The 16417-nt window shown below is 39.7% G+C and overlaps 2 protein-coding genes across 17 annotated transcripts in view; one reads left to right on the top strand and one right to left on the bottom strand.

Annotated features, from left to right (window-relative positions):
• Window positions 1–472: 472 nt before the first annotated feature.
• piwil1 (piwi-like RNA-mediated gene silencing 1) lies at window positions 473–8101 on the top strand. 3 transcript variants are annotated; one of them, XM_015014364.1, is made up of 21 exons: window positions 473–574; window positions 1011–1107; window positions 1734–1836; window positions 2110–2238; window positions 2350–2564; window positions 2859–2980; window positions 3061–3141; window positions 3420–3617; window positions 3746–3854; window positions 4037–4163; window positions 4404–4521; window positions 4724–4838; window positions 4919–5106; window positions 5287–5359; window positions 5743–5943; window positions 6183–6286; window positions 6445–6515; window positions 6596–6749; window positions 6965–7090; window positions 7171–7318; window positions 7762–8101. In XM_015014364.1, the coding sequence occupies exons 2-21, from the start codon at window positions 1039–1041 to the stop codon at window positions 7876–7878; spliced, it is 2568 nt and encodes an 855-aa protein (XP_014869850.1). In that variant the 5' UTR covers window positions 473–574; window positions 1011–1038; the 3' UTR covers window positions 7879–8101. The 3 variants fall into 3 exon arrangements, with proteins under 3 accessions (XP_014869850.1, XP_014869851.1, XP_014869854.1); XM_015014365.1 differs by having other exon boundaries at window positions 486–574; window positions 1014–1107; XM_015014368.1 differs by having other exon boundaries at window positions 506–574; window positions 1028–1107.
• A 1317-nt stretch (window positions 8102–9418) lies between these two features.
• rimbp2b (RIMS binding protein 2b) overlaps window positions 9419–16417 on the bottom strand; it is a 72054-nt gene continuing 65055 nt past the window's right edge. For 5 of the 14 annotated variants that reach the window (XM_015014357.1, XM_015014349.1, XM_015014360.1 and 2 more), the window contains 7 exons: window positions 15800–15968; window positions 15600–15662; window positions 14919–15022; window positions 14500–14526; window positions 13863–13934; window positions 13052–13186; window positions 9419–10222 (listed from right to left, as the gene is read on the bottom strand). In XM_015014357.1, the coding sequence (XP_014869843.1) occupies window positions 10025–10222; window positions 13052–13186; window positions 13863–13934; window positions 14500–14526; window positions 14919–15022; window positions 15600–15662; window positions 15800–15968 (768 nt within the window). In that variant the 3' untranslated portion in view covers window positions 9419–10024. Of the gene's footprint in view, window positions 10223–10357; window positions 10446–11559; window positions 12126–13051; window positions 13187–13862; window positions 13935–14499; window positions 14527–14918; window positions 15023–15599; window positions 15663–15799; window positions 15969–16417 lie in introns of those variants that run through there. The other 9 variants (XM_015014363.1, XM_015014361.1, XM_015014355.1 and 6 more) reach the window with 6 other exon arrangements.

The raw sequence follows: 16417 nt of genomic DNA on the forward strand, positions 1-16417 counted from the left end.
TATATGGACATTTTTCAAGGCCTCAAGTTAACCCTGAGGTTAACGTGCGTTTAGAAAGCTAAACAGATTATGAATTAACTGCTAAGTGTCAAAGTCACTTTGTTGTGTATTACGTGCCGCCACAAACATTTGTTTGGGTTCTAAGCTTCATCAGCACCTATTAGGGTGAGTTTGTGTACCTTGGCCACAATCAAGTATGGACTGCTAGTTATTTCTTGTCTTTGTCTCCATCTAGTGGCAATAAAAGCGATACCAGCTACTAAAAATCCCACAGAGAACTGCAACATGTTGAAAAGATTAATCCGCCCGGAAAACTAGTTCCCAAACATTACATGTGCTTATGTCTTCATAAGTCCTTATGTAAAGTCTCTGTTGTGGTTTTTAAAAGAAAGACATTACTAACGACACAATATTTAGTTATAAGGCATATTACGAGGAGGAAAATAAAATTGAAGTGGCGTATTAATATATGTTTCATTGGAGTACTTAAGCAAATTAGGAGCAACATTTAGTCTTTTCGATTCTGGATGGGATCTGCGCGAAACGTTTCTGTTTGCGAAGAATTATTTAAAAAGTAAGTAAACTTTAATAGATTAAAATAGACAAACAAAAAACATACCGACAATGACCAAATAGCTTCCTAAACGAACGTCCCTGCCGAGTTAAAAAAAAAAGTATTTCAAAATTTGTTAATTTTCAACAATTTGCCTAGAAATTTGTTAAATCAAAAATATGTATATGTTTGAAATGACGTACAGTAATGTACAGTAAATGTATGTTTATCTTTTTATTTTTTCCGGTTTCCAAAAATTAGCTTGCACCTGGTGAGCTAGCCGCAAGTTAACCCTGAGGCCTTCGTCTCCCTTCAGGACCCATAGTTTTCTCTTTGTATGCGACTCATACTAGTGCGCTTTTGTTAGTAAAGTACATCGAGTTGTTCGTTAGTGTGCTTTGAAATTCCCCATCCACAATAAAAGAAAAAGCGAAAGAAATCCCCTTTTTTCCTCTAGGAGTTGTGCCGTTGCAGAGTAACCGACAATGACCGGTCGTGCACGAGCAAGATCAAGAGGCAGAGCACGTGGCCAAGACACGGCAGCGCCCGGAGCGGTAAGTTTCACTTCGTTTTCTAACTACACGCTGCATTGCTGCCTTCTTTTGGCATCCAGGCCATCTTTAGTCGAGACCCATTCAAACGACTCCATAAAAAAATATACTCGGCTGGGAAAGTTTTACACTGTACATGTTATTTAGAAAATGGTGCATAATATGAAACTTGTAAATATAAACTTGAACATGGCTTTGGTTATGTGAAAAATATTCCCATTTTGGTTGCAATAAATTGAAACGTACCTATATATATATATATATGTGCATACAAGTTAAGAGTTAAAATTAATGATTAGTTGTGAAAATGCTTAAAAAAAAATCTTACTATTTTTTTAATGCTTACATTAAAAAATTTTACAATAGCTCCTTAGATTGTGTAGCATATTGTAATTGAAGAATGACCTTATATGCATGTTTACATATGCTGGTATTTAAATAGAAATGGTTTTTGATGGAATCCACACATTGTTGGTCATTTAAGCACATTTTCACAAATTAAATTACTTGATTTTTCTTTACTTATTGTATACAGGTATGTGAATACATTAGCTATTAAACTTGGCGTCTCCAACTCCAGTCCTCAACAGGATTTGAAACTTTATTCTTATTCTTTTGGTCTTTGGCAGACCCAGGCCCATGAGGTGGCACCAGCACCTCCCCCTCCAGCAGAGGGCGAGCTGGTTGGCCGAGGCAGACAGAAGGGCGCCCCTGGAGCCATAGCCAGAGAAGGTGAAATAAAGTTTGTGAATGCTGGAAATAGGGCATTAAAATATAAAAAGCATGTGGGAGTCTGAACTTTTGACAGATTTCTAGGACTTGTTTGCAATAATGATATATGATATATGAATAATATATTCAGTCTATATTTACAGTGCATCTGGAAAGCTTCACTTTTTTTCACATTTGGATAAAATATGGATACTTCCCAGTTGCACTGTGCTCTGTATTAACTTTCAGTTTTGTCACACCGCTTTTTGTGAACAGTTTAAATTCTGTTTAAAGCTGTTCTGCAGATCTCAACTGGATTTCAACAAGTGAAGCTTGGAGAACGAGGCGGACGCCGACGGGACTTTCATGACACAGGAGTATACACCAGACAGGCGATGGAACATGTGAAGGAATCAAAGACTGGTCAGTCCATTACCATTACATCTACTGGAATATATATATATATATATATATTTATTTTTGTGTGTGTGATGAGGAATATCGTAAAGGTCATATGTGTGCACACTCCTACAGGAACATCTGGTGCCACCATCAAGTTGACTGCAAACTTCTTCCGGATCCTGTCTCGCCCTCAGTGGATTCTTTATCAGTACCACGTGGACTTCAAACCTGCAATGGAGTCGCGGCGCCTGAGATCTGCCCTCCTCTTCCAGCACTCGGAAGTCCTTGGTACAGCTCGGAACTTCGATGGCGCTCTTCTCTTCCTGCCTCACAGACTGCACAGCAAGGTGCAGCATGAGTCTCTTCAGTTCCACCTCCAGCACCTCCTGCAGATGTTTTAATGGTTTTAACTGGGTCAGCCTCTGCGGATCTAAAAGTTTAAACCAACTAATAGAATATTTCAGATTTCAGTGAAATGGTTAAAACGTTTCTGCTGTCATCAGTCATGTAAAAGAAAAAAATGTGCTCACAGTAATATTAAATGGCTGTTGTCCTATTTTTGCACTTTTAAGAGCTTTCTGTTTATTTGATTATCTAGCTTTGTTTTTTTTGTTTTGTTTTTTTTTATGATGAATTTTTAGGAGACTGTCCTCTATAGTGAGACGAGGAATAAGGAGAAGGTTTTGATAACCGTCACCTTGACAAACGAGCTGCCACCCACATCACCAGTGTGCATTCAGTTTTACAACCTCATCTTCAGACGGTAGGTCAGAGGGCTAAAACAACATCAGGAGCCTCGTTGAGAACTTGTAGTCATCTCATTTATTGCATTGAATTTCACAGGATCCTGAGAGTTTTGAACATGCAGCAGATTGGACGCAACTACTACAACCCCAATGAGCCACATGAGATCCGACAGCACAAGTATGTTGGTTATTTATTTGATTTGCTTACGTTTAAAATCAACATGTTTCAACATTAGTAACATTTTTCAGTAACAATACAATCAACTGACAAGAGCAGAGCAGATGTTTTGTCCTTGCGTGGAAAATTTTGTCTTAGTTGATAAATGTTGAAAGAAACTAAAAGCTGGTCAACCAATAAGGAGGAAAAAAAAAGAACTACTGATTGCAGGTTGTTAGTTTTAAAGTTTCTTTCGGATTTGTGATCACCAAGGCTTTTTTATTTTGTCTTGTTTTTAGATTAACAATTTGGCCGGGGTACTCCACCACCATCCTCAATTATGAGTCCTCCATCATGATGTGCACCGACGTGAGCCACAAGGTGCTTCGTAGTGAGACGGTGCTCGACCTCATGATCAATCTGAGGCAGCAGTGTGGAAGAGAACGCTACACTGACATCTGTGCCAAGGAGCTGATTGGCCAGATCGTTCTCACAAAGTAAGACCCGACACATCCTTGTAGTTGTTTCCATGTTTTTAAACTTTAAGTGGCTTCTGTTGTAATAATTATAAATATCTTACACATATTCCAAGACCTGGTTCCTACATAATGTTTTTCATTTTAAGGTACAACAACAAAACCTACAGGGTTGATGACATTGCCTGGGATCACACTCCCAGCAACACTTTCACCAGAGGAGACACAGAAATCTCTTTTAAGAACTACTACAAGAACGTAAGCGTTAAAACACAAAATGCTCTTGGTTAGTCCACAGTGTGTCTTATGTGCCGGTTTTGATTTAAAGATGCAACCACAAAAAAAAAAAAAAAAAAAAACATTTCCCGACAGTAATTGTGTGCGAGTTTAAAACAGCCTGATTATTTTCCTTTCTACTCTGGATCTATTTTTTTCCATAGCAATACGGTCTGGACATCCATGATGTGAACCAGGTGCTGCTGGTTAGCCATGTGAAGAAGATGGGCCTTCCTGGAGCGCCCCCTCCTGGCCCGGCAATGCTCGTGCCAGAACTGTGCTACCTCACAGGTGGGGTTTTAAGCTGCAACAATGGAAAAATGTATTGCTTAATTTGTTGCAGGAGTGAAAATGTATTTGCAACCATGTATAGACACAAAAGTATTTCAGTGTCTGTTGGCCGTGCTGCATAATGTCAGGTGATTGCTGAAAATTCTGCTGATGATTTTTGATTAGTCAATTCATATTCAAAGTAGCCTTGATGTAATGCATAATTTGTTGAATATGTAAAAAGTGAATCATATTTTACAGGGTTGACTGATAAGATGCGGAATGACTTCACCATAATGAAGGAGTTGAGCACACACACCAGACTGAACCCAGACCAGAGGGAGAGGCAGCTCAACAGATTTATAACGAGCATTCACAAGTAGGTGGAAATAAATGTCAACTTGCATGCTTTATGACCACATCAAACATTGTAATAATTCCAAGCCTTAAAAAAAGTAAAGCTATTTTATAAAATTGCCTTAATTCGATACCAGTATGTTAATATTTTAAATGAAAACCACACATTTTGTGTCAGCCTTTCTGCAAACATGTTGTCAAACGTAGTTTCTTTTACCTCTAAGGAACGCTGATGCGCAGTCGGAGATGTCGAAATGGGGACTCAGCTTTGACGAGAAACTTCTGAACCTGACTGGCAGAGTCCTTGGAGGAGAGAGGATTTACCAAGGACCAAGATCCGTGTGTTCCCAATCCAGAACTTTGCCCTTAGAATCGATTGAATTTATCCTGAGTTTATGTATCGCTATTATGTCCTCTAGTATGATTACAACCCCCAATCAGCTGACTGGTCCAGAGAGATGCGTGGCATACCTGTGATAAGCGCTCCCCCACTGGACAACTGGCTCTTGTTCCACTCTCGACGCAACAGCAACGAAGCGCAGTCCCTCCTGCAAACCCTGCACAAAGTCTCCGGGCCCATCGGCATCCGGATGCAAAGGCCTATAATGTGAGTCCTTTGTCCTACTTCAGATTTCCATCCATCACATTTTGTTCCCTCTAAAATGTTGTGGTGTAGCTGTTAATTGTTGGTGGCAATAAAGTAGATTTTTAACTATTAATATGTTGCAAGGTAAGTAAGACCATTTAGTTTCTTATTTCTTTTAACCTAGTTTTCCTTCTTATACAGAATTGAGTTTGAAGACAACCAGCTGTCTCTCCTCAAAGCTCTGCAGCACAACGTGGGACAACAGACTCAAATGGTTTGTTCTGGAATAAGATAAGATGTAACTTTATTAATTCTCCATAGGGGACGTTGGGGGATCTTATACATTTGCTATTAATCTGAATGCAGAGCATATGCTATGTGACTATAGACAATAACAACCCATTTTCTTAAATACTCTTTTATTAGACTTTAAGTCCACTGCTGGCAAGTGTTGTAAAATTTGGCATTATGTAGATTGCAAATAATTTTAATGTGAACGTTTTTCCATAAAGTATTCGGCACAAAACACTCCATTAAACTTGTATAATACAAATTTAAAAATGTGAAAATCTACATGCTAACATTTTTATATCTTTGACTAGAATAGTTAAATTATTTTCCATTTTCTAACTTTGTTTTTGTAATTATAATTTCTAGGTGGTGGTTGTCCTTCCCAACAGCAACAAGGACAAGTACGACAGCATTAAGAAGTACCTTTGTTTGGACTGTCCGACTCCCAGCCAGTGTGTGGTGGCCCGCACCCTCAGCCGACCTCAGGCGCTCATGACTGTGGCAACGAAGATCGCCCTGCAGATGGCCTGCAAAATGGGAGGAGAGCTGTGGAGTGTGGAGATCCCTGTAAGTCCAGGAACATTTTTGACATTCCTGCCTCTTGATTTCTTCATGTTGCATATTTCCATTCTTGGCTCTTATTGGTGAGTTGATGGGGTTTATGGTTTTTCTTTCAGAAATCATTATTCATTTGTAATCAGTTTTAGGTAAAAGTAAGTTCAGTGGTTTTAGTGCTTTGTGTTTAAGATTAGCATTAACATTTGATATGGATATTTCACTGAATGACCAAAGTGTGATTCATGCAGCTCAAACAGCTGATGATTGTGGGCATTGACTGCTACCATGACACGTCTGCTGGGAAGCGGTCCATCGGCGCTCTGGTGGCAAGCCTCAACCCGACCATGAGCAGGTTAGCAGCCGCAACAGAGACTGATCCAGCTTTATCATACTCATAGTTCAATTGGGCTTAACGTGTGCACTTTATGACATTGAATTGGTTGTTTTATAGACGCCTTAATCTTTGTCTTCAGTCACTTAGTAGCATTTTGCTTTTTATTTTTCTCCAAGATGGTACTCAAAGTGTGTCCTGCAGCACAAAGGTCAGGAAATAATGGATGGACTGAAAATGGCCCTGACTGGTAAGGTTCTTTTTTTTCCTGCTCAACACCTTTATTCCGTAAAACTTCTTCCTAAAAGAAGACTGCCCTTTTTCACCTAGGTGCCCTGAAAGACTACCTGAAGTTCAATAACTGCCTGCCATCTCGCATCATTGTGTACCGGGACGGAGTAGGAGACGGCCAGTTACAAAGTGTCGTCAACTACGAGGTGGCTCAGATGATGGACTCCATCAAGTCCCTGGGGGAGGACTATGAGTAAGTTTGTTGGCTAAAAAGATTTCCTCCAAAGCTAATGCATTGTTCGTTTGGAGGTACTATGCAGTGGTTTCCTCTGTTGAACTAATGTATCTTGGTTCCTACATAGTTTGTAGGGAATGGCATAAGAGCATTTCACAGATCTGGTTTATCGGAGCATTAAAACCTGGCCTCTGTTCTTTGTGTTTATAATGAGCTTCATCTCCTCATTGTAGGCCCAAGCTGAGTGTGGTGGTGGTCAAGAAGCGCATCAGCAGCAGGTTTTTCACCATGATCGGCGACAAGTTCACCAACCCACCACCGGGTACCGTCATTGACACGGAGGTCACCCGTCCAGAGTGGTACGTTTTAACTGTCCCTCTAGGCATGTCTTGATGCTGTAGCTAGAAAATAAAACGAGCTGTACTTTTCTCCTCACCAGGTACGACTTCTACATCGTGAGCCAGTCTGTCAGATCCGGAAGCGTTTCACCCACTCACTACAACGTCGTCTACGACACCAGCGGACTGAAGCCTGACCACATGCAGCGGCTCACGTACAAGCTCTGTCACATGTACTACAACTGGCAGGTGGGCAGGTTCAGAAATGGACTACAGGATTTTTCAGCAGGAGAAATCATATTTGGATATTTTTTGGAGAAATAGCCTGATAGTTGAAATAATTTCTCAGCCTAATCAAGTTGCTCTGTTAAGGCTAAACAACATTTAGGTTAGTTTAAAAAGAGATTACACATCTGGGTGTTCCTGCCAACTCAAGCTTTGATTCAGCTCTCATGTTGGATAAAACTGGTTCAGGTTTTATCTACCTTAAGTTGGATAAAACCTGAACCCGTTTATTCCAGGTTCAGGTAATTATGGCGAAAACAACCTGCCCAAACATTATATATATTCTTACACCTATAATGTAACAAAGCTCATGCTAAATCTTGCATATGATTAATCTTTTTTAAAATGTCAGAAATGATTTATTCTTTGCAGCTCATGTTTGTTTTTCCCTCTCGTTTGTGCTTTAGGGGATCATCCGTGTTCCTGCTCCCTGCCAGTACGGCCATAAGCTGGCTTTCCTGGTTGGGCAGAGCATTCACAAGCAGCCCAACGTCAAGCTGGACGACTACCTTTTCTATCTTTAAAGGACCGTTGTTGTTTTGTCACCCACTCAATTTTCCTATAAGAGTGTTATTTTGTTAGAGAAAAGCAGTTTGTATGTGGTCCTGCATGTTATTGTTATGTGTAATTAAGTTACACAGTTGGGTTTTTTTTGTGTGTGTTTTAAAAAAAAACTGTCAAGAGAAACTGTTAGAATAGTACAGTTCAGAATTACGTTGGTTGTTTAAATAAATGTTCAGACATTTTGGTGTTTGTGATCTGTCATTTCAAGACGAAACACAAGCATTTAAAAATATTAAATTTATTTATCTTTTTAAAAAAGATTGCACATGCACACCCACACAATAATTTGTAACCATCAGTATAGGCTGATAATTTCTTCTCAGAAAGCTAGCACACGATTGCAGACATAATATGCTCTTAAAGACACCATGGGGAAAGCTTGCACTGTCTGATTAGAAATTTAAATGTACAAAAAAGGCAGTTTGAAAATCAAGTATAAACATTTAAAAACAATTTTACAAATGGACAAAGTACAAAAAGAGTTGCAGTCACTCAAATAAAAGCAATGTCTGTGGACATGGTCCATAAAGAGGAACGGATGATCAACAGTTTGCTGTAGATTATCATGGCTGCTTGGCCGAAAATTGTAAGAAAGTTAGAATGTTTTGCATACATTCTCTTTTTTTCCTCTTTTTTTTTTGGCAGTTTAACTCGTATATAGAAAACATAGGCTCAACTTTAAATGTGCTGGAGGATGAGATGGTGGGAGGGAGGCGGCACGAGGAGATGGGAGGAGACGGACTGATCAGCTCATGCACAAAGTCGGACGTCTGCACAATCCTGTTTGGGCAGCTCGGATAATACATTGGCTTTCAATTCTTTGTACATTCACTACATTAAGGTGTAGATATCTGAATATATATTGACAGACAGACATACAGTACTTGTATCCTGCAGCAATGGAATTTGAGACGTACAACAGGCATCATTGACAGACTGTAAGAACACAGGTGGAGAGATGGGAAGGGCAGCATAGAGGTAGCCTTGTGTCTCATAGTTTACTGCTGTTAAGTAACTAAAACCTACAGTCCAACGGTTGCATGCAGGAAATCGACTGCTGCACAATGATGGTGCTACAGTAAAAAAAAAAAATCAATCCTATGGGTTCGTTTGACAAACTAATCCTATTATTTTGCACTGCATCAATATGGTGGCACAACTTGACTAATCAGTCTAGAATTTGCTATGAAGGGAGGATTTTTAAAAAAAAATTTAAACATGGGAATCTGACAGCTCTGTAGAAAACAGGACTCACCCTGCATATCAAGTTAGGAGTAACGTCTGCAAACGCCAAGAAAAAAAAATGCAACTGCTTGACATGTCACTAACCATTGTGCGATTATAAGGCAAATACATGGAGGTTTGATTAACAGGTATTCACTGCAGAGACCCTGTAGTAGATACAGAATGTGCTTGTTTTCTAAGTCTGTGGGGGAGGAGAGGCATGCCACTGCCACAGCTGTTGAAATGGAGCAGAAGAGAGACTTTTTTTTTTTTTAGTTTTTTCCTGCTGATTTGTCCGTATGCTGCGTGCCCCAACTTTAAACGAGCCCGACACCTTTTTGCATGTGCTCTGAAGGAGGGGATTCAGGAGGGAATGTGCTGAAGTAAAAAGCACGTAAGCCTCATGTTTCAACCGGCTGCTCTCTTCCAGCTCCAATCCACATGCTCCACGTGTTGCATTTGATTAAATAAGAACTCCAAGCTGTAATCTAGCCCTCGTTTTTGTTTGTGACGTTCTGCTTTCTGAATGCAGACACACAACTCTGACCTATGTGATTTTTTCTTCTATAAAATGCAAGGCTTTGAGCATGTGCAGAACGCTCAGGGCTCTGTCCTCGCAACCAGCCGGAGACGTGGAGGTACACGCAGCACAGCACAATGTGTCTTCCAACACTTATAGGTCATGGGCCCATAATATGAAATGCGGTATTGAAAATATGGCGTTTAAACCCATAACAAAATACAAATAGTCTAATATACAACAGATGTAAAAGAATAAAACATTTGCTAAGCTCGCAAATGCCACCTGTGCACCGTTTTCCATGTTTTTTTTATTTATTTATTTTTTTTACAATATAAGTGGATGCCACTATTTCCAAAGAATTATCTTACAGCGCCAAGTCTTTGTAATAGTTTCTTCCCTTTGGAGAGCAGTCCCCTTTTCTTTTTGGAGGAGCATATATCCATAGGGGCCCTGAAGGGACTGCCGGGCCCCACGGTGGCGGGGCCAGAGTCGAGGATGTGTGGACGCACTGTGGGAGAGGGTGCTCTTCTGTGCGGACCCGATTTGTCCAAAGGAACCTAATGGAAGACCCGTAAGGGACAGTTGAGGGTGTTAAAAAGCCAACCGTCTCTCACACCACAGTCACTACTCCCCCACCTTAAGTCTTAAGTCCTTTCTGTCTCTGCAGGGCCACCATACAGCTCTTAAGTCTACCTCCCTGGACGCTGTGCTGTGCACTTGGACAAACATCCCCCTCTCCCTCCCACCCCCTCTGCCAGGTGAGATTTATTGTTGATGTCGCTATAGAAACACATCACAATTTAAGGATGGAGTTAACTAACGTTCACATAAAGGTGAGATTTTCTCCAAAAAAAAAAAAAAAAAAAAAAAAAAAGACTATGAAAGAACAAACAGATTTACATTTTGGGGCATATTGATATCACATTCACTTTCTTGCCTCTTAAATATAAATATATACTGGTACAACTGAGATACAAAGATACTACTAGTCACCATTACTGTTCTGTAATCATGAGCTAAAAGGCTCTTTTCAATTGCACTTCAGAAGAGGAGACGTTCGTCGAGGCGAACTCCAATTTGCAGTGCAGTAAATGTAAATAAATGAAACTTCACTCTGAGGCTGCGCAGTGTCTTCTTCTGTTGATTAGATGCCTTTTTTCCCCACAAAAAGGTATTTTAACATACAGTGTTATTCCTTACGTACTCCATATATATTTTCTTTACTTTGGATTTGCCACATCACACAGTTGAAGTTGCTCGCTAAAAACCCTCATATCTGTGTAAAAAAACTACAAGTGGGTTCAGATGCTGAAAGCAAATTAGTTGAGATTTATTGTGCTACATATACATAGAAACCTCACCTCTGAAGCAGAAGCTCACTTCATCGCAGACAGTTTATGATTGGTACAATTTGAGCTTAATGTTTTGAAAAAAAATCTTTAAAAAAAAAAATAACTGAGGCTGGAAAAGTATGGAGTTTTGCAAAATATAAGACAAAACGCCACATGTCGGAAAATAATGTTTTGGTTTATTTTATGTGAGATGTTTTGCTAATCTTTAAAAGAGTGTCATTATAATGTGCCAAAAAAAAAAAAAGCTATGCTATGAAATCTGAGAATGTGTCTAACACTGCATGTGTTGGTCAGTTGGTAAAGTTTGGAGTCCAAACTATTGTAGAAATCACAGGAAAATACCCGGGTATTCATTAAACAACAACAGAGCTGCTCCTTTAAGGATAAGCAGCTGTTTTCAGGTAAACAATAACTTGTGTGTGTTTAATTTCCTGCTGACAAGAATATACTTTAGCCTAAAACAGAAAAGCGCTCCACTTTGATCATAAATGTGCATTTCAAGAAAATCAGAGAAAAACTATTTGTTTTAAGATGTTTCTATGTGTTTGCGTCCACAAAAAAAAAAGTTTGATTTAATCATGATAGATTTTACTCAGGTCTTGTGTTCTACCTTTCTGCACTCTTAGAAATCGAATTATTTGCCGTTCTTGTAATCGCAACTTTTTCTTTCTTTTTTTTTTTCTGTCATTGTTTACAGTGCAATTGTGCAAGAATGGCCTTTCAGCATATCATGAGTTACAGCAGGAGACTTTTTTTTTTTTTTTGCAGGAGACGGACATTGTAATGTACAACACTCAGAGAAACAACTGAAGATACCACACTCCTTGTCTAATGCGTTGGCTAGGGTAAGTGTGTCCGTGTAAGAAAAAAAAGCTGAGTGTTTTTTTTTTGTTTGTTTTGTTTTGTTTTGGTGAAGCGAAGATGTCTGCTGAACCATCTGGAAACGGTACAAGTCCAAAAAGAATGAAGGCCGCACGTGGTCCGCACCAGAGACTAAGCATACCCAGGTCATCTGCGTTAGATGAGGAGAGCGTAACCTTGGTATCCTCAGTTGCTCACTTACGTGACGGAAACAGAGCCGTTAAGGTGTGAAATGAACACTCTTCTTCTGTTTTGCCAAGCAGGTGAAGAAAAGAAATAAAAAACAAAAAGTATATATGGTGATGGCATTTCAATAGTTAGCACTGCGAAAATGGCTAAGTACAACATGTGGAAAGGAGTAATCTAATGACACCTATAAATATTCGAACAGTTGCATCGTTTGTTAAACACAAAGAAATCAACAGCACAAATTTACATTTAGTAAATAATTACGTCTGAAATGATCCTCTCGTTCGGTAACATAAGCTAAGTGACCTTTGCTTCTGCTACTTTTACAAGAAAGCAATTTACAAAACAAGGCATTCAGGAGTAGATACAAAAAAGTTGTACTATGCTAGAGTTGAAATCTTTTTTTGTTTGTTTGTTTTTTATCAAATGTTCGAGGGGGTCATGCATCTAGACTATTATACCATGCTGAGCTACAGACTACATAGATCATCTTTCAGTACAACAAAACTATTTACTCTAATAGAAATCAATCAGGTCAAACACAGAATATATTCATAAAGCATCTGTTAGACTGTTACACGGGCGTGTGCAAAAAAGTGTTAACTGTTGTTTTTGTTTTTTTGGGGTTTTTTTGTCCGAGACACGGGTAAAAAGTCACAGGAGGGAGAGTGTGTCTGTTCGGCTCGCTCCCTCTCTGAGAATGCTTTATGAATACAGTATTTCCATTGATCGTACAATGCACACCCTTTCACAGTAGTAAAAAAATGAAAAATAAAAGTACCTCTGTAAGTTTACTCTTTTGTTTTGATTGTTTGTTTTTCCTCATAGATTTTAAACATCTATTATATTTACAGTGTAATTGCTCTGAAATCCCTTTCAACCAATGAGAGACGCACACTCACAGACACGGAACTGAAGGAGATAGAGGGAACAGAAAAGAGTAAAATGGATGACAGAGGGCTAGTACTGCGAAGGAGCATGTACCCTTTTGGTCTTTATCCTCGCCGGAGTGTCCTGGGGATACCGAGATGGGGAGTCAGTGAGAAAAACGTCTACGTCGTCAGGCACTTCTTCTAGAAAGTTGGAAGGAACAAGCCCCTTGTGTCCATTGAGCTCGCCCTGCGGAGCACACAGCAGCGGGTTAGACGCCAGCCGCCCCAAAACCGCCACCGTTTCTGATACAGTGGCTTAAAGAGAGCTTAAAGGGCGAGACGGGGAAACTGATGAGGATTTGCGTCGGAAGAAATTTATATTAAAAAAATATGGCAAAAAATATTGTCAGTCGTTTTGCTCCGTAGTAAAAGAAATAGCAAAGACTCCAAACAAACAAGATGTTTTCCTTTAACAGCGTTGCAAACGATGGAGCATGTTTTTAGAGTCGTGAACCAAAAGGGGGGAAAAAAACAACAACAAACAAACTCAAAATTACAACTTTTCTTTGCACATATTATGAATTATGTAACGACTTTCTCTGGACTATAGATTTTACTAATGAAAACCTTTTGAAACATAGACTGCTGGTTGTAACACATGGAATGACTTAATCACCTCTAAACCGGATTTACAGAATGAGGAAAAGAGTCCAAAGTTCATTTTTGAGTGATATTATGTTGCTTTTTAATAAAATCAGTATTTTTCCATGACTTTGAATGAATGGTAAGTCTGTTTAGTTAGTAGAGAGATTCCAGGTTTGCACCTTGCCTAGAAGAACATTTTAAAGATATCAATTTGTGTTTTTTTTGTTTTTGTTTTTGGTTTTTTTTACAGCAAAGCGATACAATTATGAAGTACTTACATAATAAAAACCATCTTCATCTATTTCACCAAAAACTGTGATTACATCGCCGGCACAGAAAGTCAGCTCAGCCTGTCGAAAAAAGAAGAAACTTTGAGAAAGCGTCGACCTTTGACTCCTCACGCTAGCTGCTAAAAGCAGACTCCGTTTTTTTTTTTGTTTGTTTGTTTGTTTTTTCTAAGACGTTCAGAGAAACACCAAGTCTACTGTGGTTCGATGAGTTTGAAATGTTGTGCTTCCTTCTCCAAATCAATGTGATGCATCTTAAAGTTTGTCAATTCAGCCTCAGTGAATGGACCACTGCACGTCTGCAAATGCATCAGATGTTGGAACTTGAAGACAGGATCACAAACACGCTTTGTCGGACCCGGGCCAACGGGACCACACAGACCAAACACGTCTCAGATAAAGTAAAGAAGAGAAAGATCGACCAAAAAGAGCAAACCGAAGGAGAGGGAGATGCAAGACGGAGGGGCGGAGGGGAGGGGTTGGTAATTATGACCACCAAGGACAAAAGGGCCGTGGCCTGTCATACGACGCCTACCTCTTCCTTTGCGGTTCAACAATCAAGGGAGGAAACACACACACACGCACACACACAGTAGACGATAGCGTACCCTCATCAACCCTCACTCACCTCCTCATTCAGTCTGCTGCCTTCATACTGAGTCGGTGGCAGTGCCAATAGAAAGGTGAGAGTGAGTGAAACCAAGAGGGAGGGGCCAAACCAAACAGCATGGGAAAGTATTTTCAATAACCCAAAAGTACAACTACAGAGGTTAACGCCTCCGTCAGCTGAGAGCGTACGCTCTGTCAGAAGACACATCTAGCAACGTAGCCATTTATCTATCATCAGCCAGGGAGGAATACAGTTACATTCATATGCAAACAAACCCCAACAAAGAAACGTAAACATGATACGATCTGGCAAGTTTGCTGTTTTCTTGAAGTTTGTAAACTAAAACATACCGATAAAACAGAAGTTTTTCCTTTCCTGCTTTTTATGTCGAATAGAAAGGGTTTTTAAAAAGTTGCGGTTTTTCTAGAGATCGCTACCTCGACGTCGACGTTCGGGGAGCTCTCTCGGGGGTCGTAGTCGTACAGGGCCACCATCCGCCGTGTCGACGTCGGATACTGACGGCCGCTCCGTCGGTTTCTTTCTGCGAAGAACGGGAGTGAGAAAACGGAAAGGTGTTTGTTTTTAGGGACGTTGAAGCTTCACCCACTCTGGAGTAATAAACGTGTACACTGAATCATCGCTGAGCTGCCTCCCCCTCGTTTCTTTACAATTTGCTTCTAAGGAAACGGATCAGGTTGTTAAATAATGGAATATATTTTGTCCTGCTATTCATGATATACTCGCCAAATGAAGGACACGCCAGTCCTCTTGTCTTATATATAAGACTTTTAAGCTGTTCATAAAAATACATTTTTGACATAAAACACATAAAGTTCTGTTAATTGCAAAAAAAAGTTTTAATAAATGGAAGCATCAAAGGCGTCTGGACCAGGACAAAAAAAAAACTTTAAAGAGAAAATTTATGCTTTTTTTGTTTTTATATATCCAAAAAGAAGCAAACTACATGAAAGGAAACAACGTCACATGTTCTTGATGTATACTGAGACAAAGTATTAGCAACAGCTCAAAGCAGCTGGTATAGGAGGAATTTAATGGTTGGGAAATGAAAAGGAGAAACAGCACAGAAGAGGCAGAGGAGAGTCTCAGTGCACACAAACCTCTTTTGGACTTTCTGGACCTGCGATTTATTGAACGTCCATCTTTAAAACGGTCGCAGTTCACTTCACAGGGAAGAAGAAAGTGATATTTAGGTTGGAATAACACAGGAAATAAAAGGCAACCTAGAGGCAGCGTTGAGTCGGCCAGACAGCAGCGGAGCACAGCGGGAAAGAGAAAAGAAAAACAAAATCGATCTCACCTAACTTTTCCACAGGTGTGTTCAGTGGAAGGAAGCCCTGTTTGAGGAGCTGGTCCATCATTTCATCGTCTTCTGTCTGGATCTCAGAGACCATGTTGCAGGGGATCAACCCCACACGACCTCTGATCTCTGCCCTGTAGAATCCGTCCGTATCTTTATTGCCAAATACCTAAATAAAACAGATTTGTTTGGAAGGTGGCATTAAAAAGAAGAGGCGGCACAGAGAAGTTAGTGCTGATAATGCACCTGTCTACAGGTGAAAATTCTTTGAATCCTTCATAATTTGCAATGTTAAAAGTTCATTTGTTGCAGTGATCTAACAGTGATGAAGACAGGTAATGGTGCTTTTGGCAGATCTGCTCCGACTTTGGACTTGATAATACACAGTAATCCAAAACCAGCAGATGTTATGACTCCTTAAATCATCACAGATTGTGGAAACTTTACAATTGACACTGAAAAACTTGTGGTCTCTTATCATTCTACAATCTGGGCCTTGATTTCTACAACTTTGGACCCTCAAGAAATAGTCTGATCTTTTTTATTTTTCATTTTATTTTTTTTTGCTGACCCGCCGGTTCCGATATTGGCCAATACTGATTTTAAAAAACAACTTTT

This window comes from Poecilia latipinna, unplaced genomic scaffold, assembly GCF_001443285.1.
Source record: "Poecilia latipinna isolate Pla-1442-1.1 unplaced genomic scaffold, P_latipinna-1.0 Scaffold1809, whole genome shotgun sequence".
Classification (NCBI taxonomy): domain Eukaryota; kingdom Metazoa; phylum Chordata; class Actinopteri; order Cyprinodontiformes; family Poeciliidae; genus Poecilia; species Poecilia latipinna.